The 25,470-nt window shown below is 54.5% G+C and overlaps 2 protein-coding genes across 4 annotated transcripts in view; both read right to left on the bottom strand.

Moving 5' to 3' along the window:
* Window positions 1-1,307: 1,307 nt before the first annotated feature.
* LOC114489859 (claudin-34-like) lies at window positions 1,308-2,138 on the bottom strand. The gene has a single exon (XM_028503699.2). It carries the CDS (start codon window positions 2,079-2,081, stop codon window positions 1,434-1,436), a length of 648 nt encoding a protein of 215 aa, XP_028359500.1. The 5' UTR covers window positions 2,082-2,138; the 3' UTR covers window positions 1,308-1,433.
* Window positions 2,139-17,003: 14,865 nt separating this feature from the next.
* Window positions 17,004-25,470, bottom strand: part of LOC114489882 (protein Shroom2-like) — an 89,911-nt gene continuing 81,444 nt past the window's right edge. For 2 of the 3 annotated variants that reach the window (XM_036017262.1, XM_036017265.1), the window contains 4 exons: window positions 22,137-22,676; window positions 20,789-20,963; window positions 19,138-19,410; window positions 17,004-17,358 (listed from right to left, as the gene is read on the bottom strand). In XM_036017262.1, coding sequence (XP_035873155.1) covers window positions 17,092-17,358; window positions 19,138-19,410; window positions 20,789-20,963; window positions 22,137-22,676 — 1,255 coding nt within the window. In that variant the 3' untranslated portion in view covers window positions 17,004-17,091. The remainder of the gene's footprint in view (window positions 17,359-19,137; window positions 19,411-20,788; window positions 20,964-22,136; window positions 22,677-25,470) is intronic. The other variant, XM_036017264.1, reaches the window with a different exon arrangement.

Genomic DNA, 25,470 nt, shown 5'->3' with positions numbered 1-25,470 from the left:
TTTTCTTTTTATTTTGTTTACAAAAAAAAAAAAGAATGTAGTAGGGGGAGTGCTTTAAATAAAGAGTTAAGAGGCTGTGTTCTGTGAAAAAATAATAAAACTGTAGAATTCCTTTCGAGGCATTTAAGAATTGTGGTAAGAATTTGATGATAACTAGAAATAACTGGTACTTTTTAAGGTATAATATGGTTATGCAAGGAAATGTCCATTTTTCTAGATAATAATATTTAAATGTATAGGAATGAAGAAACCTGACGTCTGGGGTTTGCTTGAAAGTCCTTTGGAGAAGCCTGGCTGGCATAGCTCATTGGATTGAGCACGGGCTGTGAACCAAAGTGTCACAGGTTGGATTCCCAGTCAGGACACATGCCTGGGTTGCAGGCCACGAACCCCAGCAACCGCACATTGATGTTTCTCTCTCTCTCTTTTTCTCCCTCCCTTCCCTCTCTAAGAATAAAGAAATAAATTCTAAAAAAAAACCAAAAAACAAAAACAAAGTCCTTTGGAGAGCCCTGGCTGGTGTGGCTCAGTTGGTTGGGCATTATCCTGCGAACCTAGAGGTCACAGGTTCAATTCCAAGTCAGGGTACATGCCTGGGTTGCAGGTTCGGTCCCCAGTCAGGGTGCCTACAGAATGCAACCCATCCATGTTTCTCTCTCACATCGATGTTTCTCTCTCTCCCTTTTGCTGTCTCTAAAGTCTAAAATAAAATATTGAAAACATAAAGTCTTTTGGAAATAGAAAAATAGAGGGTCTGGCACAAATAATGCCCCTCTTATCATAAAATCTTGTATTACAAAATGATTAGCCTGTAATTCTGTAACATAACAATATTACACCAAGCATACCGTATGACATTTCATGTGAAACGTTAAAATAAAAACGATAAATTATGACACCCATATTATTACCCTAACTACCACACTCAAGCAGGCCTTACTTTCTGCCGGACCCTGCAGATTCGGAGGGGAAGAAAGGAGAGAGAAAGGTGATATGGCAGAATCTTGGTAATTGTTGAGTCTGGTAGTGGGCGTGGGAGAAATTGCTTATACTACTGTACTTCTACACACTCGGAAAATGTTCTGAGATAGATGTTACTAGTTACCAGCAGATGGATATACCACAGGAAATAAGGCCTGTTGTTTTTAGCCAAAGCGTAAAAGATGTGAGGTTCTCAGAAACTCTTATTACTCACTCAACAGGAATTAAAATTCAGACTCAGTAAGACGCGTGGGCAGCTGGTCTTTGGGGACTATTTTATTATTATTTTTTTAATGAATGCAAGAGCCCCGTGCACACACAGAGCGAAGGGCCACTTGGCCGCCGTCTCCAGACCTTGGAAACTGTTTTCCTAGAGCACCCTGATCACACTCCCCGGACACACCCGGTCATCTCGCGGTTGCAGAGCCGCAGAGCCGGCGCGGCCAGGAATCTCAGATCTCTGCCACGACGGGATGCACTTGGCTCTCGGGGGGCACTTTGTAAAAGAAGGAGAGCAGGCCGCTCAGCAGCATCATGAGGGCGGCCAGGACCGCCACGCTGCTGGCATTCCCCACGTCCTGGGCCCTCGGCTTGAAGGGCAAGGCGAAGGAGGGCGGGAAGGCGATGCCCGCCGCCCTGGTCACCGAGCGGTAGTTGCACACCACGGCCACCGAGATGCAGGTGCCCGCAGCGACCTTCAGAGTGCCCGCGGCGAGGAAGAGGTTCTGTGCGGCGTCCGCGTGCCGGCTGTCCACGAAGACGTTCCGCAGCGCCAGCGCGAGCAGCTCTTTGCCCAGGAGCCCCAGGAGGCTGGCGGCCAGCAGGAGGTTTTGCGCGGCGCGGATGTCCGGGGGCGGGTAGGCGTCCGTGTAGCGGTACAGGTGGCAGGTGATGTGTGTCTTGGAGTAGCTGCTGGGGCGGTAAATGCAGACTTTCCACATCCCCACGCAGGCCAGGCCCCCGGGGACAAGGGGCGTGTGATCCATGTGCCACACCCGCCACTCGGCCAGGCCCATGGACATGATGCAGAAGATGCAGCCCAGGGTGCCGACGGCGAAGCTCGCCATTGGGCGGTGGGCGCTGTGCACAAGCAAGCTCATGGTGACCGCGACTCCAGGGGAACTGCAAAGCAATCAATATACGGCGTCGTGAGTGTGGGACCCACAGGCCCGGGACAGCCCGTCACAAGAGCCAACTCGGGTCTGGCCCTTCTCACTTTGCCCTCAAGGGTCACCCACGTTGCGGAGTCCTGTTCAGATGTACGGGTGCGCCCTAGTTCGCTCAGGCGCTCCTCAGCTGTGGGGACATGCCCACCGGTTCTACCGTTCGGCACTTAACAGTCACGCTGCGATGAACATTTGCACATAAAACCTTGTACGAGCATACACGTTCTCATCTGTTGCGAGTAGCTACCCAGGAGTGAGACGCGTGGGTCATACTGTGTGTGTTCCACTCTGAACAAAGTGGTAATAAACTGTTTCTCCAAGCAGCTGCCCCTTGGAGATGATGGTAGGAACTGCCGGTGGGGAGATTTCTACATTCCCCTCTCCGCCCCCTCCCCCCAGCTATGTGCGAGGGTTCCATTTTCTCGTAGCTTCTCCATTATTGGACCGTTTTAGTCCTTTTGATTATGGCCATTGAAACATAATGTGACCAGCACCCGTTGGTGTGACTCAGTGGACTGAGCATTGGCCTATGAACCAAAAGGTCACCGGTTTGATTCCTGGTTAGGGCACATGCCTGGGTTGCAGGCTGGGCAGTTGGGGGCATGTGAGAGGCAACTGATCCATGTATGTCTCACACATGGATGTTTCTCTCGCTCTCTCCCTCTCTTCCCCTCTCTCGAGAAATAAATAAAATCTTTTTTTAAATCATCATATGACCAAAAGGAAGATGTCCACAATATACCAAGTACAAGCAGCGTGTTGCAAACTCACGTGTGCAATAGGATTGTGGATATGAACAGAATGGAAGTCTTTGTGCTGAGTTACAAACACATTTTAACTGGGCTACAGGGATGATGTGTTTTTCCAGCTGTTTGCATTGTGAGCAATGGCACACACAAAGAAAAGCACACAAAATCTAAGTGTACAACAAAAATGCACATTGCCACAACTCAGCTTCAGAGATAAGATATCACCTCATCCCTGCTTGTCGTTAGTTCTTCCCCTCAGCATGTGTCCCCAAACACCTTGGTTCAATTCTGCCTGATTTTCAAGACAGGAACCATGCCGTAGGCACTCCGGTATGACTAGCTTCCTGCAGTCAACATGGGGTTCATGACAGCAGATTACGATTTTTTAAGTAATGTGTGGCTGTGCAATACTTTCAGATATTTGTCATGACCATAATTTTTTTTGGAAATAAAAGGAAAGAAACTTGTGAAGTAATGGAGCATTAATTCTGGCACATAAATACACTGCAATACCTGGTAGGTATTAAAGTCATTCATTCAGACTTCCGGCCAAGATGGAGGCATAGGTAGATACACTTTGCCTCCTCACACAACGAAAAGAAGGACAACGGAACATTTGAAAACAAAAAATAACAAGAACCACCAGAAAATCAAACTGTATAGAAGTCTGACCACTGTGGAGTAAAAGAAACAGTCATCCAGACTGGTAGGAGGGGCAGACATAGGCAGCCAGGGCGGAGAGGACATGTGGGAAGACAGGGACAGGAGGACTGGGTGAGCCAGCAGTGGCTGGTGGAGCAGGCAGTCCCACCATTGCATGTGGATAAACCAGGAGGAACAACTGGGGAGTGAGACAGACTGTGCAACCCAGGGTTCCAGGGCAGGGAAATAAAGCCTCAAAATCTCTAACTGAAAACACCTGTGGGGTTTGCAGTGGTGGGAGAAATTCCCAGCCTCACGGGAGAGTTCATTGGAGAGACCCACAGGGTCCTAGAATGTACACAAACCCACCCACCTGGGAATCAGCACCAGAAGGGCCCAATTTGCTTGTGGGTAGCAGCGGAAGTGACTGAAAGTGGGGTGAGAGCCAAGCAAGTGGAATTGTTCCCTCTCAGACCCTCCCCACACGTACAGTGCCACAATGCAGCAAACTGGGTTGCCCCGCCCTGGTGAATACCTGGGGCTCCGCCCCCTACTACATAACAGGTGCTCCGAGACAAAAATATAATGTCCACATGAAAGAACAGATCAAAGCTCCAAAAATAGAACTAAGCAATGAAGAGATAACCAACCTATCAGATGCACAGTTCAAAACACTCGTAATCAGGATGCTCAGAATTGGTTGAGTATGGTTGCAAAATAGAGGAAGCGAAAGCTATGAAAAGTGAAATAAAGAAAAATATACAGGGAACCAACAGTGATGGAAAGGAAACTGGAATTCAAATCAACAGTTTTGGCCAGAAGGAAGAAATAAACATTCAACCAGAACACAATGAAGAAACAAGAATTCAAAAAAAAAAAAAAATGAGGAGAGGTTTAGGAACCTCCAGGACAACTTTAAACATTCCAACATCCGAATCATAAAGGTGCCAGAAGGAGAAGAGGAAGAGCAAGAAACTGAAAACTTATTTGAACAAATAACGAAGGAGAACTTCCCCAATCTGGCAAAGGAAATACACCTCCAAGTAGTCCAGGAAGCTCAGAGAGTCCCAAAGAAGTTGGACCCAAGGAAGCACACACCAAGGCACATCATACTTACATTACTCAAGATTAAACAGAAGAAGAGAATCTTAAAAGCAGCAAGAGAAAAGGAGACAGTTACCTACAAAGAAGTTCCCATAAGACTATCAGCTGATTTCTCAAAAGAAAACTTACAGGCAAGAAGGGGCTAGGAAGAAGTATTGAAAGTCATGAAAGGCAAGGACCTACATCCAAGATCACTGTATCCCGCAAAGGTGGCGTTTGGAATGGAGGGGCAGATAAAGTGCTTCCCAAATAAGGTCCAGTTAAAGGAGTTCATCAACACCAAGCCCTTTTTATATGAAATGTTAAAGAGACTTATCTAAGAAAAAGAAGAAGATCAAAACTATGAACAGTAAAATGACAACAAACTCACAACTATCAACAACCAAACCTAAAAAAAAAAACAAAAAACAAGCAAACAACTAGAACAGGAACAGAAGCAAAGAAATAGAGATCACATGGAGGGTTATCAGTGGGGAAGAAGAGGGGGAATAGGGGAAAAGGTACAGGGAATAAGAAGCATAACTGGTAGGTAGAAAATAGAGAGGGAGAGATTAAGAATAGTATGGGAACTGGAGAAGCCAAAGAACTTATATGTACGACCCATGGACATGAACTAAGGGGGGGGGATGCTGGAGGGAGGGGGCTGCAGGGTGGAGGGGCTATACAGGGAGAAAAAATTGGGACAATTGTAATAGCATAATCAATCAAATATACTTAAAAATAAAGTAATTCATTCAGTGAGGTATGAAGCAGACATTAAAATAAAAGAGCATTCAGCAACATGGGAAAATGTCTGTGGTGGAGCACATTGAAAATGAGGACAGCCCCTGGCTGGCGTAGCTCAGTGGATTGAGCTCGGGCTGCGAACCAAAGCATCGTAGGTTCGATTCCCAACCCAGGGACATGCCTGGGTTGCAGGCCATGGCCCCCAGCAACCGCACATTGATGTTTCTCTCTCTCTCTCTCTCCCTCCATTCCCTCTCTAAAAATAAATAAATAAAATCTTTAAATAAAAAAAAGAAAATGAGGACAACAAGCTCAGTGCATTAGAGCATCGCCCCGTACACCAGAAGGGTGCAGGTTCAAGCCCCAGCTGCAACATGTATGGAAGACAACTGACACATTTCTCTCTCTCTGAAACCAATGAACATATCCTCGGGCAAGGATTTAAAAACAAAATGAAGGTAAGAAAACTGTAAGCAGGTATCATGCATGCTGCTATTTTTGTGCATCATAGACTATATGAAGACTCAAACAACTGGGGTTACTAGTGAGTTTTGTTCTGTCTCTGTATTTGAAGGTGAAAGTCCATTCCTTTTTTTTTTCATAGGAGAAAACGGGCTTACATAGAGCAATAAAAGGACAGAAGGGGGGAAAGAGGGAGCAGCAGGGGACATTGAAGCTGCTTCAAAGAGCACATCGTAGGGTACAGACTTCATCCTGTGGGTCCCAGCAAGAGGCACAGGGCGAGAGACCTTAGCGACCGTCGGCAGGAATCCCTCCACGTGGCCAGATGTTCATAGAAGATGCATATTTAGAAAGATCAGTCCTGCCCTGGCTGGCGTAGCTTAGTGGATTGAATGTGGGCTGCGAACTAGGCATCACAGGTTCGATTCCCAGTCAGGGCACATGCCTAAGTTGTAGGCTATGGCCCCCAACAACTGCACATTGATGCCTCTGTCTCTGTCTCTCTCTCTCTCCCTTCCCTCTCTAAAAATAAACAAATAAAATCTTTAAAAAAGAAAGAAAGAAAGATCATTCCTTTGGGCCAGGTCATCCTGAACAAATTATTTGGAGGGAACACTTTAACTGGTGCGTCGGCAGGAATGAGACAGTCAGCTTGAGTGTATTGAGAGGGCCGGGAGTGTTTCTTCTGCGATAAATACAGCACCCAGCAGCTGCAAGCTGGCTGCAGGGGGGGCGGGGTGTGTGCGAGGGCTGGAGAGCAGGACCCACATGCTCAAGGGGATGGAAGGTGTTCCAGAGGAAATTCAAGTGCAGGGTAGAGACAGCATGCCACCTCTGCTGCCACACAGGCTCAAGTGGCTCAGTCTGTCACCAAGGGACAGGGGACCACTCAAGCCCACTCGCCTTTTGTATGGGACAGTCAAGAGAATAATCCCGAGACGAACATCAAATGTAACGAACAAGCGAAAGTCCCAGCCTCCCTCTGACGTCCCAGGCATGGGCCAGAGATTCCGGGGCCTCCAACCCGGGCGCTAAACCATCCTGTAGTGTGAGCAAAGCCACATTTGAGAAGTCGCTTCGTCCTCAACTCAGCGGATTCTCCCCAGCACGTTTGTGTCGCAGCCCTGGCTGTCCTGCTGAGCAACCCCACAGAAAAGGGACTTCCAGGGACATGTGTCTGCCTGGTGAGGGGGTTTTGCGAGGCAGGAACGGGTGAAGGCGGTTTGCGAGGGAGCAGAGGCGGTGCAGGCCCCCCGGCACGTGTGCTGGAACACAGGGGCGTAAGACCTGCAGGATCATTGCGCACAGGGTGCTGGCATGAATTACGATGTCCACGCTAAAGTTTTTTTTGTTTGTTTGTTTTTTTGGATAACGATTTCCTACCCAGAGCTGATGAGCTGGAGCTGTTAAATCGGAACTCCTAAGAAAGAAGCCCAGCATCTCGGCCACCCAGACCACATGGTCATTGTGAGGCACAGGACAGCTTTGTCGTTCTGATATAAATCGTATGAATCTCCACGACCTCATGCGAAGGAGGGAGAGAAACGGACACTTCGGCTTTAGGCTCCGGAAGACAAGACTTCCAGCCCTCCCTCTGGGCTCACTCCCCCCAGAAACTCGACACTCCCTTCACACACCAGCTGGCCCCTTGTCTGCTAATGGGCCCCTTCCAGCCCAGCCCCCGACGAGCCCAAGGGGACTGGGAAGGGTGCTGCCACACTGGTCTAGATGTCCCCTCATCAAACTTCTGTGGGTCCCTAACGTACCCAGTGCACGCTACACGTATCCAGCACTTTAAAACCCTTGAAGAAAAATTTGGAATACGGAGGCTTCTCGACGTGGAACTGAGTGGAAAGGGGGCCGCTTTGTAGGTTCTACACGGTTTGCTCCAGGGCAGGAGCACCTCAGAGAATCCTAAAAAGGAGACACTGTTCTGCTGTGGCCCACAGGCGCCTGCAGCTCTTTTTTTTTTTTTTTTTTGTCCCCCCGGGCACATTTCCACCACAGCTCCATTGTGGTTCCTCTGTCAAAACAGCTCAACTGAGACATCCTTGGCACACAGGAAACCCAGCGTTTGCAAGTGTACCGTTCAGTGGTCCCTGCATCTCCACAAGCCTATGCGACCACCGCCAGCCTCTCGTTCCAGGATGTTCTCAGCCCCTGTGGGCAGTTATGCCTCCTTCTCTCTCTCCTAGGCTCTGGGGCTGCCCTGACTCACTCTTTGTCTCTGCACATCTGTCTGTTGCAGACACGCCATACAAATGCAGCCACACGACCCACAGCCCTAGGGCCCGGCTCATCACCGAGCACCGTGTTTTGGGGGGTTCACCCTTACGTGCATCAGTACTTCATTCCTTTCCACGGCGCAGTCATAGTGCGCTCTGTGCCTACTCCAGCCTGCAGCTTATTGGCCCATGTAGAGCAGTGGATGGACCGTCGTTGACATTTGGGGGCTATTTATTATAGACGATGCAGCCCTGGGCATTCATGTGCGAGTCCCTGTGTGGGTGTAGTTGTTCAACTGACTTTATTTTGCATTTATTTTTTAACCCTCACCCGAGGATATAATGATAGTGATTTTGGAGAGAGAGACAGAGGGAGGGAGATGGAGAGACACAAACACCAATGTGAGAAACGCCGATCGGTTGCCTGCACGCACCCCGACTAGGGATCGAACCCGCAGCCTAGGCATGTGCCCTGACCGGGGATCGAACCCACGACCTTCGGTGTGTGGGCATGACACTCCAGCCTACTGAGCCACCTGGCTAGGGCTGGGTGTATGTTTGAATCTGTCTTGGGCATGTACCTAGGAGCGCCATTGCTGAGGCGCAAGGTAGCTGCTTTATGTATTGAGGACCCACACCGTGTTCCCCAAAGTGGCTGCACCATGGGACAACCCCACAGCCACATCTCCTCCCCCCAGACACTTCCTCCTTCCTACCTGTTTGGTTTGGGTGGCTGCGTATCTGAATCGCCACGCCCTATTGGTGGGCAGGGACCTTGGGGGTGAGGGGCACTTTAAAAGTGATTAAAACACAAATATCCAGCCAGACTCTGGCTCCTAGCCTGAAAGGCCCATGGAGTCCCTCCTTTGGAATTAAACACGGCTCTCGCAACTGTGAAACAGTTTCCCTAAGATGGGGACCCTGCGGGTGCAGTGTCCTGGGACACGCCGGCGCCCAGTGACGGTGGCCACAGAGCCCTTACACACGGCCCAGGTTCTGCGGCGTCCCTGGCTCAGGCGAGCACCTCCAGGAGCTAAGGGCAGGGAACAGCGCGCACAAAGCCGCCTCTTCTCAAGGGCGGTCCGATTTTCCCCCCCACTAGACAGAGAGACTCCCTGGGTGTCAGATAACTGGGAACACAAAAGAGGAGAGGGAACAAGGTCAAGAAGACACACGCAGAGCAGCCTCCGGGAGAGGTGGATGTTGTCGGAGCGTGTGAATGAACTTGAACCGGGGCCGTGAACTACCAGCAACCTAGAACCATTAGGACGGCGGTTGGACGATGACACTACGAAAGTGCCCTGTACCAAGGCCGCAGAATGGGCACGGAACCTGCTGGGCTGGGTGCCACAGGGGGATGAGGCACCCTGGGGCGTAGGGCACTGTGGTCCATGACTGGTTCGCTCCTCCCACCTCCTTCAGTCTCCACAGGTGGGCACACTCACCTTGTGCTGCTTCAGTCTGTGCCACAAGGGACCCACCGACGGGAATCAAAATGTAAACAACACCCAGATGCAGCCGGTAACCATCAAGAGTGAGTGAAACAAGCAGTGTGTGGCCAGGGGCTCAAAATACAATAAAAGAGGACCAAGAAAGCACAAGAGCGAGTCCCAAAACTCATCATGGAAATATCCCCAGATCCAGCCACCCCACTTCTGGATACATACCCCAAAAGAGACCACAGTAGGGGCTCACACAGACCCTCGCACGCCCGTGTTCAAAGCAGCGTTATTCACAGTAGCCAAGAGGCGGGAACAAGCCCCGGGTCCACCCACGGGTATTTGGAGACAGAAAATGTGGTCTGTTTACCCCGTGGGGGAAGAATCCTCAGGCATGAAAAGGAAGGGAATTTTTGTACACGCTCTGGCACGGGTAGACCATGAAGGGAAGTCTGCCCAGTGAAACCAGGCAGTAACACAGAGACAAACACAGTCTCATGCCACTTCCAGGAGGCACCTAGGCCAAGGTTATCAGCTGGAAGCGACCACGGTTGCCATGGGCTGGGGAGGGGGCCGGGGAGCTGGCGTCCAGTGGGGACGGACTTCCAGCCTGCGGGGGAGGGTGGGCAAGTTCTGGAGATGACGGCAGCACGACACGGGGCAGGGCCCCAGTGACCGTGAACCGTACCCTTCGCAAACGTGAAGGTGATAGGGCACACGTTTGTTACCTCGACTTTCCGACGACAGGACACACACAGCAAAGGAGGCGGGGCTCCACTGCCCAGCGCGGCGTCTCGTGGCGTCTCCCAGCGTCTGCGCAGAGCCCCCAGAGGGGGCTGGGCCAACCCTGCGTCTCTGGGAGGTCCTGCCAGTGGGCTCCCGGCTGTGGGCAGGCCGGACTCTCCGCCACTCCGCAGGCTTCGGGCCCGTTACCGCGTTCCACCCCACCGTCAAGGTTCTCGTTGCTAGGCCCCACCCACCATGACCTCTGCCACTGCGCTCCATGACCACAGCCTGGGCTCGTTTTCATCCCTGTGTCTCCGCTGGGTCTGCCCACTTTCCAGGGCGGGGGTGGGTGGGGTGCGGGGTGTGGTGGGGGGCAGTTCAGCAAGGACCCATCAGAGTCCTTTCAGGGTGTGCTTGACCTGAGCCGCGGCTCCTCATCACGCTCTCCTGTCCCCACCAATGGTCCCTAACAGATCCCCTGCTTGAAAAGCACAGTGAGAACGTACCTGTGCAGGTGTTGTTAGTGGAGGTGGCCACCCATTGGGTGAGGGTCAAGGGAGGAAACGCCAGGGACGGGGAACACAGAAGGAGAGGCACCCTTCAGGTGTGGGACAGGACCCGCGGCTCGGGGCTGGGATCACCGCGTTCTTGGAACCGGGTCCGCGTGAGCAGGACGGGAGGGGATGTGTCAGGTGACTCGGCACAGTGAACAAGTAGCCGGCCAAGACTGGGGATAGTGGCGAATGGTGTTGTGTGTGTGTGTGTGTGTGTGTGTGTGTTTACATATAAGAAATGAGGCTGCCAAACAGGCACAAGAAATTTATTTTTTATTTTTTAATAGCCTTTATTTATTGTTAGAGAGAGGGAAGGGAGAAAGAGAGGAGAGAAACATTAACGTGTGCCTCATGCACCCTCTACTGGGCACCTGGCCCACAACCCAGGCATGTGCCCTGACTGGGAATCGAACCGGTGACCCCTAGGTTTGCAGGCCGGTGCTCAACCCACTGAGCCACACCAGCCAGGGCTGTATCTTTTTTAATTTTTTTTTAAATATTTATTTTTAGAGAGAAGGGAAGGGAGGAACAGGAGGAGGAAAACATCCGTGTGTGGTTGCTCTCATGCGCCCCCTACTGGGGACCTGGCCCACAACCCAGGCATGTGCCCTGACTGAAATCCAACCGGTGACCCTTGGGTTTGCACGCCCACACTCAATCCACTGAGCCACACCACTCAGTGCTGAGGGCTAAATGGGGGTTCAGGCTCCCCTGGAATTTCCTGCTTACACTGTCTATGATCTGGATATTTTTCTAAGCAAGCAAATGGGGAGGGGTACAAAGATGTACGTGAAAAACACACCCAATGAACTTCCTGGGGTTACAATGGGGACAAATAGAAAAGGAACCCTAAAAAGCCCACTTAGAGAGTACGTTATAGTAAACCATTTTATGTCTTTATAATGACATATTACACAGGAGAGTTCAACCATGTGTTGAAGAATAATTTGGGGCAAAGTTTCTAACAGTCTTAGTAAGAGGCAGGTTCCAAAACTACAAGAGCAGCCCTGAGTGGTGTAGCTCAGCGGATTGAACGCCACCCCGTGAACCACAGGGTTGCCGGTTCAAATCCCAGTCAGAGCACATGGAGGAGGGGGGATTTCAGGCCAGGTCCCCAGTAGGGGGTGCACTAGAGGCAACCACACATTGATGTTTTTCTCCCTCTTTCTCCTCCCCTTCCCCTCTCTAAAAAATAAAGTCTTTTTCAGAAAGATGGGATCAAGTGTCGCAGGTTCGATTCCCAGTCAGGGCACATGCCTGGGTTGCAGGCCATGGCCCCCAGCAACCACATATTGATGTTTCTCTCTCTCTCTTTCTCCTTCCCTTCCCTCTCTAAAAATAAATAAAATATTTAAAAAAAAAAAAGAAAAAGAAAGATGGGATCATATAATCCTGTTTCTTTAAAAAAAGGGGGGGGGGCGAGGGAGGAAGAATAGAAGGGGATGGAGAGAGAGAAAACGGGTATGGGGGGAAGCACATCCATGACGCATCATCAGGTCCCTGGCACTGCACCTCTGAGGAGTCTCAGCGTCCTCACCTCACAGGAGCGAAAAGGACCACCGCAGGGGTGGCACGGGACAGCACCCACGAGGGGCCTGAGAGACGTCATTCCTCCGAGCACCGGATGCTAGTGCCGCCTTGGGGCTGCCGGCACGCTGCACCTGGTGCAGCTGGTGCAGCTGGCTGCGGGGAGGGCGGGGCCGCTGGGGAGACAGATGTGGGAGAAGGGGGAGCAGCCAGAGACCTGCCACCTAACGCTGGCTGTGCCGTCACTGGTAGGCGGCTCCACGGAGGGTCCGAGATGCCCAGTTGGTAGCCTGGCACACACGTATGGGTAAAATATATTGTTAGCTCTGGACACACAGACACACGTGTGTGTGTGTGTGTGTGTGTGTTCTAGCATGCCCAAAGCTTATTTGGATAGACATCTACACAAGATTATGTGTAAAGGCCATGGTCTTTTGGCCCCATCCCAGGGGCTGGGAGCCCCTTCTATTCAACCCTGAGTGTCCTGCGCTGACGCCAGAACTTGCCATCCTCAGAACCGTGTCTGTCAAGATATGCTGCCACTTCCCTGGCTGGCGCAGCTCAGTGGATTGAGCTCGGGCTTCAAACCAAAGCATCGCAGGTTCGATTCCCAGTCAGGGCCCATGCCTGGGTTGCAAGCCATGGCCCCTAGCAACCGCACATGGATGTTTCTCTCTCTCTTTCTCCCTCGTTCCCTCTCTAATAAAAAAAATAATAAATGAAATCTTTAAAAAAAGATATGCTGGCACTTGAGGTATGAAACTTGTAAATGCAGGGTGGATGCAACCCAGGCTCCCATGTGCCTGGGATACCCCAAGTGAACATTTAAAATAGAGTCCTCACCCAAGGACATGCTGACTGAGTTTGTGGGGGGGGGAGGGAATGAAAAGAGGGAAACATCGATGTGGATGTGAGAGAGAAACCCCCACTGGTTGGCTCCTGTACCCACCCCAACTGTGGACAGAACCCGCACAACCCAGGCAAGCATTCTGAGCGGGAATCGAACCCACAACTTTTTGGTTTACGGGACGATGCTCCAACCAGCTGAGCCAACCAGCCAGAGCAGATGGGGTTCTTCACTGCACGCTTACCTGGCAACCGTACCATGCCCTGAAATGCCCTTGCAAAGAAATACAGTGAGTCCTAACCTCACGCTGTCGACGGGTTCTCAGAAATGGTGACTCTAGGCAAAACGACACCTGAGGAAACCCATTCCACTAGTCACCAGCTACTGGGTATACACAGGAGCTCCTACGACACAGTTCTGGTCACAAAACCACCACCAGACTTCAAAACAAAGAGCCCCAACACTCCTACACGAAATACGGAAATGTACGGGAGCTACATGTACATTTAAGAAAGCTAAACACCAGCAAAAGAATGAGTTTTGACTTTCCAATCCGCAGATTCCTGTTGCCTCTCCACGGTCTAAGCTTTGGGCCCCCCAGACGTGCTCCGGAACGAGCATTTCTCATGCCCCCGACCGAGGGCAGCCCCTGTGCCTGGGGGGTGCACAGGAGGGGAAGGTGTTTCCCCACACCCGGGCTGCATGCCGGAAACAGGGGGATACAGGCGTACCCGTGCTGGCCTGGCTTCTCAGCGCGTGTGTGCACGTAGCAACTCAACCCGACCTCACAGTAGCTCTTCTCCAAACACAAAGGGGGAAACTGAGGCTCGGCGAGGCTAAGCCAAGAGGGCAGAGACAAAGGGGCTCTGCTTCAGGAACTTGGGCTGTGGGTCGGGGTCTGTTACAGCCACTGGGTGCGAGCAGGCCCTGGTGTAGGGGGTGGAGTCTGTGGGCAGCCTCAATCCTTCCCTGTAGCCGCCCTTGGCCAGGAGACTGGACGGTTCTCCTTGCTCGGAAGGGGTTCATCCCACCCCGCCCTGCCCCGCGTGGACCTCGGGTTTGGCCGTGGGACGTGCTTCTGCAAGGGAAGCTCGGCAGGTGCGGCGGGAGGAGCAGAGACCTGAAAGGCACCTTTGTCTCTGGTGTCATTTCCGCCCGTACCTGCTACCTGAGGTGCCCTGGCCAGGAGGAAGATGACAGGCACGTAAGGACCAGAGCCTGCAGAGCTCAGAACTGCTTTGCCCTGCACACAGTGGGTGTTTTCCAGCTGCGAGTCATGCAGCGTGCCTGGGGCAACAGCTAACCCACGTCACCCCTGTCCCTGGTGTTTCTGGACAGCCAACACAGCGGCCCGATGTATCGAGTGGCATCGGCAGCCACACACACGCGTCACCCCATCCCGCAGTGAATCCATGCTTTCGGAATCCGACCAACGGGGAGGACCCTGTCCTTGTTTGCAAAAGCCGTCATCGTCACGTCGGTAAATCAGAGACACGCGCCGTGCACTCGGAGACACTATTTATTTCGTGAAAGTCAAGCAGGATGGTGTGTAGAGAGAGGTAAGTGTCGGGCGCGACACCTGCACACGCTTTCCACAGTGAGCCGCGGGGGCACGGGGGCTGCCCAAAATCAGGGCGTGCCACGGCGGAGCGACGCCACGGGCTCAGGAGGCAGCCCCCCACCCCTCCAGGAACGCCCAGGGCAAACAGTAGCACCAGACGGGTTTTCTAGGCAATAATGGAACTATGTACAACATCACATATATACATCGACTCGCAGGAATCTTTGGGTCCCCCCCCTCCCGGTACTCCCCAGACACGGAACAGGCAAACGGGAACAGCACTGCATGTGGCCACGTATGAGAAAGTGCTCGGGACACATCGAAGGCAGGGGACGGACACACAGACTCTGTTCTTCACACTGGACAGAGCTTCGACACCAGCACAAGACTGCATCGGAGGGGAAGGCATCACAGACGAAACCTCGGGTCTAAAGGAAAAAGCAAACACACGGAAAGGAGGGTGGTGGCCTCCCTGGGCAGGGAGACCGGGGAAGGTCCACCAACAGGCAGCTGGACCTTCCAGTCTCCGGAGCTCGCAGCTGGGCGCCAAGGAGGACACTTCGTTGGTGGGTTGCTCAAGTCACAGAGCTTCCCCCGGTGGGCATGAAGACGTCCGGAAAGGCCTCCGTCTTTCCGGGGTGGGTGGGTTGCCAGAGAGAGGCTTATTGCCTGCGTTAGCGGGGCGTGCCCGTTCGGACCCCTGTGCGCGGCTCAAGGACGTGGGCACGGGAGTCCGGCTCCCCCGCTCTGGCTCCTGAAGGACGGACACGTGTCCTGAGGCATTTGTGCGCGGGTGCGTTTTGATAAGGCGGTGCGGTCCCCCGTCTGACAAAGAGATGTCTCTGCACTTGCTGGGAAAGTTCTTTTATGGCAATGAGGGGCATCGTGTAAGACAATGATCCCTCCGTCAAACAAGTGTCCAGATGTTACCTTCACGTGAACTCATCCAAGGGATCCCCCCGCCATCAACCACGCCTGTGGTCAGGTGGGCATCCGTGGAGACACGCACAGCCCTACGACGATTTAGGGAGAAGTCAGGAGGTCCCAACCAAGCCGGTGGCGGCTCCCCAGCCTTCCCCTGTGCGCAGGTATGTGCCACGCTGGTCCTCTTTGGTGCAATCTCCTGCCCGCGTTTCAACGGGGCTGTTTTTCTCTGATGGCAGATGTTTTTGTACAGTCCTTTACATATTCTGGAGATAATTCCTTTGTCACACGTGTGACTTGCCAATATTTTCTCCCAGTGTGTGACTTGTCAACTAGAAATGGACAGCACGATGGCGTGTTTTGTTTTGTTTTAAGTGAACAGACTGTCTTTAGAATCTTGCCGTTTCCATCCACACACGGGGCAGAGTCTGTGAACTCAATGGCAGGTTTATACTGGCGATGCGACCTCGGAAACACCGGAGGCTGGATTCTTCCAGGAAACGGATCGGAGCCTTCACGGCCATGCTGGTCAATTTAAAGAGGGAAAAACAGGGACGTAGCCGATCACCACGAACGGGACCGTACGCACACAAAACAACTGTTCTGGGGGGAAAGGAACTTGAGAAACATCCCGCTGGTCTCATGAGACACATATCGAGCGAGCACGAGACGACCAGACACACATCTCACCACGCCACTGCACGCCGCAGGACAACCCCCGCCCCGTGCCGCCAGGGCAGGAGGCGGGCGAAGGGCCTGCGCCCCGGGCACGGGTGTTGCGGCATGCTCACACCCTGCACTGCGGGTTTCGCGTGAGGGCACCCGACGTGCAGCTTACGCGTTTCACAGTTGGTTTTGAACCACTGGCGAAGTAGTCACCTTTACAAAAATGTTAATAAATTATCATCATCACGGGCTTTGTGAGGTCAGGGCACGCCGTTAACATGAGAGAGACAAGGAACACTGACGCCGTGGGACAAACGTGGATGAAAGAGGGAGGCCCGTGGCCGGGAGGAGTCCCACGGGAGGACGTGGACCCGGGGTCTCCTGCCGTGCGCCCTGCACACGCCCTCCGTTGCTTCCCAGGAGGCTGGTTCAGCAGCGAAGGCGGGGGAGGCAGGACCCACTGACCGCCACGCACGAGCCCCGCATGCACCACAGGCCTGGAGCCCAAGGGTGCGGGGCACAGACTGCCACGGACCACAGACTAGGTGCCACGTCTGGTTCCTTGGGAAGGAGAACGGCCAACTGGCAGCCACCGGGCACTAAAGGGGAACCAACAGCTTCCATAAATCGTCCCAAACACACGCGGCAGTCCCTGCTTTCCCCAGGGCCGCCTCGCCACGGCAGGGAGGGTCCCGGCAGCGGGACACACACACAGGCCGTGCTTCCGCACGCAGCCCGGGGGACTGCAGCACCAAGGCCCCGTGTGTCCACACCCCGCCGGCGAGGACCCGGTCATTTGCCCCTGTCGGGCTGCAGGCTGTCCACCAAGCACCGGAGCTGCTCCTCGCCCAGGTGGATCTTGTCCTCCAGCTCCCGCTGCTCGATGATGAGGGCCGACTTCATCTTCACGAAGTACTCGTAGTCCGCCAGGCTCTCGTCGCTCAGGTAGCTGGCCAGGATGTCGAACACCAGGCGCTCCCGGCGGTCCAGGTTCTCCTTCAGCTCCTTGGCGTCCTCGTGCTGCTGCACGAGGACCCGCTGCTTCTCCAGCAGCGATTGCTGCGGGCAGAGAGAGAGACACACCTGTGAGGGACCACGGCAGAGGCAGGGAGGGGGGCTTTGGCCAATGCCCCCAAACCACCAGTGGCTCTGGGACCAGGACGACGCAGCCCTGACGGGACCCGCACAGAACTCTGGGGAATTTGCGCAGAGTGGACACACAGCCTCAGCGGGCCCCCATCCAGTCCTCACACCCACCCCCCATCCACCCAGTCCTCTGGACCGCACCTACCTGCCTGCAACGGCTACCAGAAATAGCCCCCACCAGCCCAAGAGTGATCAAGACACTAGAAACCACAGAATTTGGTCCTGGCTAGCGTGACTCAATGGATTGAGTGCCGGCCTGCGAACCAAAGGGTCGCAGGTTCTATTCCCAGTCAGGGCACGTGCCCGGGTTATGGGCTGGGTCCCTAGTTTAGAGGTCTGCGAGAGGTGACCACACATTGATGTTTCTCTCCCTCTCTTTCTCTCTCCCTTCCCCTCTCTCTAAAAAATAAAATAAATAAAATCTTGAAGCAAAAAAAAAAAAAAAAAAAAAAAAAAAAAAAGGAAAGAAATTTCCAGGCAGGGTTTCTAAACTTTTCCAGTAGGAGGAGCCTGCGGGCAGACGTGCAGACAAGGCTCAGGCGGGAGCAGGGAGTGGGGTAGGAGAGACTTGAAGGGCTATGAGGGGTAGGTTCCCTCTCTCCTTGCAAGGGTCTCACTAATGGGCACACAGACGACCCCATTCCCAATAGGGGGCACTGGAGGTCACCCTCTACCCACAAAACATGCGCATCGGTTCCCTAGGTCCCCCCCACCCCAGGGTCACAAACGCAGACAAAGGAAGCCAGGAACACAACTCCAATGTCAGCGGGGGCCGGGGGGTGGGGAGCGTGCCAGGAATTCTTTCCTCAGTGGGATTTTCTCATGTTCACTGGGCTGTCACAGACTTCCTGCTACCCTAGTGCTTTGCAGCTGGGCAGAGGACTGTGGGCCACGGCCACAGGCCAGCGTCCAGGAGGCGGGCGCGCCCTGCAGCGTGCCCACACAGCGGGAGCTGCCACAGAAGCCGATCTGGGTGTGCAGCCCCTGAGCACACACTGGGCCAGGCTGTGCCACCTGCCCCTGGGGGCACCTGCACTCAGGTGCTTGCAAAAGCAAGGTGCCGTGAGCTTGGCTGGAAAGAGGGGAGGCTACGCCAATGAATTCCAAGCCAGAAGGGAAGGAGGTCATAACAGATTCCAGAAATCCGGCTCAGGCTAAGATCGGTTGAGCGCCCCGATGACCGGTCACTGCAGACATGGTGGGGGGAACCTCGTGGTCTGCCTGCGTGTTCCTTGTCTATCTGGAGACATGGAGGAAGCCTTCTAAAACCTCACTCTGTGTCTCCCAACTCATCGGCCGGCCTGTCTGTCTCGGAAAACCTGAGCTGCCCCAAACCCACACGGAGGGGCTCGTTCAACACCAGCCACACTGAAGACCTGGCCACCGACGGGCGCCTCAACGTGGCAATGGAAGGTGGGAGGCGAGGCAGCTGCACACAGCCACGGGGGTGCCAGCCCTTCTGCTCCGAGGGATGCCGTGAGGTGAGGGCGGTGAAGCCGGTACCGGGAGGGCCAGGTTTCCCTCCATGACCGGAAGAGAGGGCCCACTCCCCTTCAACAGCACCCCATACTAGGAGGTGGGCAGGCCGCTGTGTGAGGCTTCACGCCATTCACACGACAGCCCAAGGACAACCTTCCCACGCCAGCCCCCCCAGCCCCCCCCCATTTCCAGGTCAGAGGCGGCCCTACGTACCCGATCCCCAGGGGAAGTACTGTCGTCCAAATTGTTGAGGGCGTTCTCCACCCGGGCCAGGCGGCCCGACAGGGACAGCAGGAGGTTCACCACCTTGTCCAGGTCCCCGATGAACATCCGGAACTTGTCGAACTCGTTGGGCTTGCAGACGTCCTTGGCGATGGCCTCCACCTCGTCCCCGAGGGCGTTGTTGGCCTGGATGTCCTCCAGCAGGCTCTCGCGCGCTTCCCGGAGCACCTGCAGCTTGCGGCTGATGCTGTCGATGAGCTCCTGCTGCGGGGCACAGGGCGCAGGCAAACGCACGTCAGGGTCACCGCCCCCAGCCCTCGACCGCTACGGCCGCAGCGGGCAAACCACACAAGGGCTTCAGCAGCACCAAACCACAGAGGGTGCATAAGGCCAGGGGAAGGATACTGACTCCCAGTGACATCACTGCATTTAATTTAGAGATAAAATAAACCGCCCTGGCTGGTGTGGCTCAGTGGATTGAGGGTCAGTCGACCTGTGAACCAAAGGGTCGCCAGTCTTGATTCCCAGTCAGGGCACATGCCTGGGTTGTGGGACAGGTAGGTCCCCGGTACGGGGAGCGCAAGAGGCAACCACACATCGATGTTTCTCTCCCTCTCTTTCCCTCTTTCCCCCTTCCTCGCATCCTCTCTAAAATAACTAAATAAAGTCTTTACAAGAAAAGAAATAAAATAAACCTCTTTTCATCCTCTTGATGTTTTATCAGATTACAGAGACGCTGACCTCTCTGGCCTACTCATGGTAAACCTCATGTCAACCTGAATCTTTGCAGAAATTCTCGGGGTCCGTGTGAAACTCTGTGCTTCGTATTCTGGGAATTCCCAATTTAAAGATTTACGTGTACAGAGGGAACTGAGACGCACGTCCAGTACTGAATGCCATGATTAAAAAGGATGTTCTACATGGAATTAGCAATTAAAAATTTAGACAAGCACCCTGGCTGGTGTAGCTCAGTGGATTGAGCGCGGGCTGCGAACCAAAGCATCGCAGGTTCGATTCCCAGTCAGGGTACATGCCTGGGTTGCAGGCCACGGCCCCCAGCAACCGCACATTGATGTTTCTCTTTCTCTTTCTCTCTGTCTTCCTCCCTTCCCTCTCTAAAAATAAATAAATAAAATATTTAAAAAATAAAAAATAAAATGAAAGAGAATGGTGCCACCTTAGTTGATATTTTTTTAAAAATCCTCACCCAAGGACATTTTTTCATTGCTTTTGGGGTGGAGGGGGAGAGACGGAGAGACATGAATGTCACAGAGAAACATCAATTTGTTGTCTCTTGTACGCTCCCCAACCAGGGACCAAACCTGCAAACTGGGCAACATGCCCTGATCGGGAATCGAACTCGAAAACTTCCGGTCTACGGGAGGATACCCTCACCAAGTGCGTCAAGGCCCACTTAGGTAATTTCCCACTGGATCGCAATGCTGAAGGAGAGCAAAGGGATCCAGGTGGAAAGCACCGGAGTCAGAACGGAAGGCTAACCACAAGGGCTTAATATGTCCAGCTGTGGCTCCGGTTCACAAAAGACCAAGTCAGGCGCCCCCGACCCACAGTGCAGGCGCCCGCCAGCCCACACCCCTGCCTGCCCCCCAGCTCGCTCCCCTCTGGGGCCCCGCATTCCTACCTTCTTCACGGACAGGTCGTGGTCCAAGTCGCTGCCCGAGGAGTCCTCTTCGGGCTCCTGCTGCTCCTGCAGATCCTTCATCTTAATCAGCAGCTCCGCCTTGGGGGCCGACGTGCTGTAGTAGGTGGAATTGGTGGCCAGGAACGCGGCCGCCGGCACACTGGGCTCCTCTCTCCTGGGGGACAAACGTCGGAAGGCCAGTGAGCCGCGACCATCCACGGAGACCGTTCGCTGAGAACCTGGGCCACCACGGAAGGACGCCCACCAGGGCGGAGGCGGCACGGCCAGAGTGGGAGAAGCAGGCAGGTGGCAAGATCGGGACTGCACATACCTGGCCAGGGGCATACGCGTACAACCTAACGCACGTGGTTTCTAAAAGGCGGGAAATGCCTATCAGCCCGGGTGCGTGTGCACACATGTGCCCACGGAAGGGAAGGAGGACAGACAGATGGTTTTCCCCGGCAGCGTCCGAGGTGCATGAGGATAGCGCAATGGATACCATCCATTAGAGATGCACCCCATGCACCCTCCTATCGGCAGCCACACCGCCTCCCTGCGGCTCTGGTCCCTGCCTCGCCCTATTTCCCCCCTGCAGCTCTGCGCTGGGACTCTGGCGCACCGCCCCATGGAGCCAGTGCGCATCGTGACGCACAGGCCGGCTCACGTGCCCCTCTGCAGGCAGACGGCTGCCTGCGTCATCCAGGGAGGCGTGTCCAACTCCCAGGAAAGCTAGCTCTTTCACCCCCGTGCACACACAGCTGCCTCTGCTCTCTGACCAACACGTCTCCTCGCGGACACGCCTTCGCTCCTCCCGGGACAGGTGTCCCAGCCTCCGCACTGGGACCCTGGGGTGGTGTGCTCTGTGGCAGGGCCAGCGGTGGGCACCGCAGGAGGTTTACAAGCATCCCCGGATCCTGGGTCTCCCTTGAGCCCTGCCGAAGAGAGGCCAGGAGCCTCTCTCCCGCTGGAGACAAGGAAAACTGTATCTGGACATTGCTGCCCATCCCCTGGGGGACGCAACTGCCCACTAAGAACGGCTATGCTGTAACAAACGAGTCCTACGGGCATCGACGACAACCACACTGGTCTCACGCCAGAAGGCCCGGCACCTACGGTAGGTGTATATCATTTCTGTGCCCAGGAGGAGCTCCGACATGCCCGACCTTCTCTTTCCGGAGGGCCACACATAGCCAAAGCGGGCTACGCATCGGGCGGTCCTGAGAGGTAGCCACCCCCCCCAGCCCCGCACAAAGCAGTTGAGAAAGTACATCAACAGCTAGGCCCCCCCACCCCCACCCCGTTAAAAGCCTAACGGGTGCCGGCCGCGCGGAGCGTAGCCCCTACTCACTTCTCCTCCGTGGTCCTGGGCGAGGGGACTTTGGGGAGCAGCTTCCTGCGTTGCTGAGCCTCCTCCAGGAGGTGCTCGTCCTTGGGGAAGATGCCCTCCATGAGGTCCCTGGTGGTCTTCATCTTCACGCCGGGGTCCAGGATGTCGGCCAGGGACTTGTCCTTCCCCACAATCTCCCGGGCCAGCTCCTCCGACTTCAGGTCCTCCGCCGTGCGCTCCCTGGCCTTCACGTAGCTGAGCGCCGGCGGGGAGGCGCGGCCGTCAGGGCCGCCGGGCGCTGAGGGCGGCGGGGGTGGCGGCGGCGGGGCGCGGGGCTCGGGCTCGGCGCCCGGGCGGCTGTACAGGCAGAAGCGTGAGTAGGACTGCTCCGAGGTGCTCAGCGTCTTGATCTGGTCGCGCTCCAACCCGCTGGGCAGCGCGGGTGGCTCGGCGGGGGCGCGCGCCAGGCCCTGGCGGCTCTCCTTCTCCGGCTGGCTCTCTGAGTGCACGATCTTGATGGGCACCATCTTCACCGTGGTGTTGTCTATCAGCCGCTCGATCCTGCCGACACAAGAGCAGCCGCTGGAAGGCTGAGTGCGCGCCCGGGGCCGCACGCCCACCCAGGAGGAGAGGCCGGCGCGGAGTCCCTCTCCACCTGCATTCCACGCGCCACCACCCAACACTTGAAGGCGCCCTGCGCGCACAGCATGTCATACCGGTGAGGTAAGGGCCTCGCAGCACACCCGGGGCTCACGGCTTCTGGATTACCTGAAACCATTCACTAAGTACACACATTTTTCCCTTCTTTTTTTTTTTTTTTTTTTTAAAGTCCTCATCCAAGGATATGTTTACTGATTTTGGAGAGAGAAAATGCTTGGGCGCATGAGAGAGAGAGAGAGACAAGGAATGAGAGAGAAAAAGACAGAGAGAGGGAAAGAGAGTGAGAAAGAAAAAAGAGAGAGGGAGAGAGGGAGAGAGAGGGAGAGAGAGAGAGAGAGGGAGGGAGAGAAATATTCATCAGTTTCCTCCAACCAGGAATCAAACCCACAACCTAGTCATGTGCCCCAAGGGGAATAGAACCTGCAACCTGTTGGTGCAAGGGAGGATGCTCCAACCAACCGAGCCACTCTTCCCCCACTTTTCCTTAAAAAAAAAAAAAAAAAAAAACTAGTGTCTCAGTACAGGAAGCTGGAGACGCATCCAGAGCACCCACAGGAAAGAGAAAATGGAAAGCCATAGTCTGGCCAATACGATGGGGCTGCATTCTGGACACCCCGAATGGCAGCTGGTGTCCCCCCTGCACGTCACTGGACTATACCCCTGGAGACCCTGCAGAGGACCACCACCAGGACAAAACGCGTTCCCAGCATTTTTTAAGGACATATCGGGAAAGAGAGCCCTCTAGTGGTGCCCAGGAAGAAAGAAGAAAAGAAAAAACAAACAAATAAAAAAAAAAACCAACAAGCCAAAATCACAAGCTCGACTCCCAGTTTATTTCCAACTCAGTGCGCTCAACCTCACTTCTGCAAGGAGACCCTGGCACAACTAGTTTTATGGAGCCAAGGGGCGCACTAGGCCCCAAATTAAACGCTGTTCTCGCCCCTGACCTGGTGGATGGATCTTCCCCCGTTCATGAGCGTGTGGCGTGCAGGTCGATATGGAACAACTGTGTGTTCTCTCCCCCTCCAGTGGAAATGTGCAGAGCAGACGTGTTTAATAAATATAGTGGTTCATGTGCCATTCTTGTCACATCGCCTTCCTGAGCAAAGTTTAAAAGCCTGACTAGGCAGTCCTGGCCGGGTGGCTCAGCTGGCTGAGTTGGCTGCGGCACCAACCCACACACCAGAAGATGACGGATTCAATTCCGGGTTAGGGCACAAAGGCTGCGGGTTCGATCCCTGGTGCAGGTACATATGAGTGACAACAAACTGATGTTTTTTTCTCTCTCTCCCCACCCCCCTTCCTCTCTCTGTAAAATCAATAAGCATATCCCTAGGTGAGGATTAAAAAAATTTTTTTAAAAGGCTAACTATGCAGAACATACCACTTCGCTCTGCTGAAGTTTAGAGGGAAAATTCTGGCCTGTTATGCAAGCAACAAGAATCAAGAAACCCTCTTTTTTCCTCCTTTCACTGCACCCTTCCCACCCCCGGCCGCCAGCAACTGGCGCCTCAGGCTGCCCGCGGCTCCCCGCGTGGGCGCAGAAACGGCATTTCCAACAAAGGCACAAGTACAATATAGAAGGCGCCCAGCTCGGCCACAGGTGGGCGTAACCTCCCAACACAGCATCTCCGCCTGGTCAAGCACCGAAAATGGTCCCCCCCTCCACAGGAAGAGTCTCAGAAACGGTCCCTTTGGAATGAGCAAAACATGGAGCGGATCTCATCAAATCCTAGCTGAGAGGGACCAGGAGGAGCGCAGCGCGGCAACCTCTATGGGACTCGGTGGCCCTCAGATCGGGCGCCCCCTGCAGGTAAGTCAGATAGGGCGCCCCCTGCAGGTAAGTCACCTGCCGCCCGAACAGGCCAGCCCCAAACATCGCACAGTCCATCCCGCGCCGCGCGCACAGGCACTCCCGGAGCCGGTCAGCCTGCACGCCACTCGGGTACGCGCCACGACCCACTCAGGAGACTCAAACACGAGGGTCCTGGTAACCCACAGTAACCACTGTGCCCAAAGGACAGAGCACCCCAACCCAGAAACAGTCTCCAAGAAGGCTCCTGGGGGCCAAACACGCGGGGGCCAGTGAAACTCCAGGGACCCAAATCGTCTCCTGCCCTCATTTCAGAACGAGACGGAATCTCGCTGCTTCTTCCAGGTCTCAGTTCTTCAAAGGCACGCAGACGGGAGGAGCCAACACCCCCACAGTCAGAGCCCTTGACTGGCCGCCGGTCCCGGTGGCCCCAGCCCCTGCACGCACCGGCGTCTCCACAGGCACGGCCCACAACCGCGCGCCTGAAATTCCGGCACCTGCACTGGGGCATGAAAGCAACGTGTCTCCCGCTTCCAGACGAGGGGCATGCCAGCCTAGCTTCCTCCCACCACAAGATCCGGACGAAAAGGCGCACGGAAGGGCAGCATGGGATGAAACATACCCGTTTCGTGAAAACGGGTTCTGGTTACAAACAGAAAACTCTGGAGGTGCCCGCGGATATCGCAGACAGGACAGGTTAGGGGCTTGGAGGAAGGGGGCAAGGGAGGGTTCTACACCCTCTTTCACATCTGTGGGGGTGGGGCAAGGCAGCTCCCCAACAGGCTGCAACCCCTGGAAGCCGTGGTTTCCTCCCTGTTCGTCCCCAGGACCACCTGGAGACCCGGCGTCTGGGGCCGATGCGCGGCTCCCCTCAGGGGCGGC

Source organism: Phyllostomus discolor, chromosome Y (assembly GCF_004126475.2).
Source record: "Phyllostomus discolor isolate MPI-MPIP mPhyDis1 chromosome Y, mPhyDis1.pri.v3, whole genome shotgun sequence".
In the NCBI taxonomy this organism is placed as follows: domain Eukaryota; kingdom Metazoa; phylum Chordata; class Mammalia; order Chiroptera; family Phyllostomidae; genus Phyllostomus; species Phyllostomus discolor.
This window is presented reverse-complemented; position numbering and strand designations above follow the sequence as displayed.

What these genes read in the sequence shown, in the direction of transcription:
- LOC114489859 (XM_028503699.2), bottom strand. Translation starts at nt 2,081, where the DNA reads ATGAGCTTGCTTGTGCACAGCGCCCACCGCCCAATGGCGAGCTTCGCC.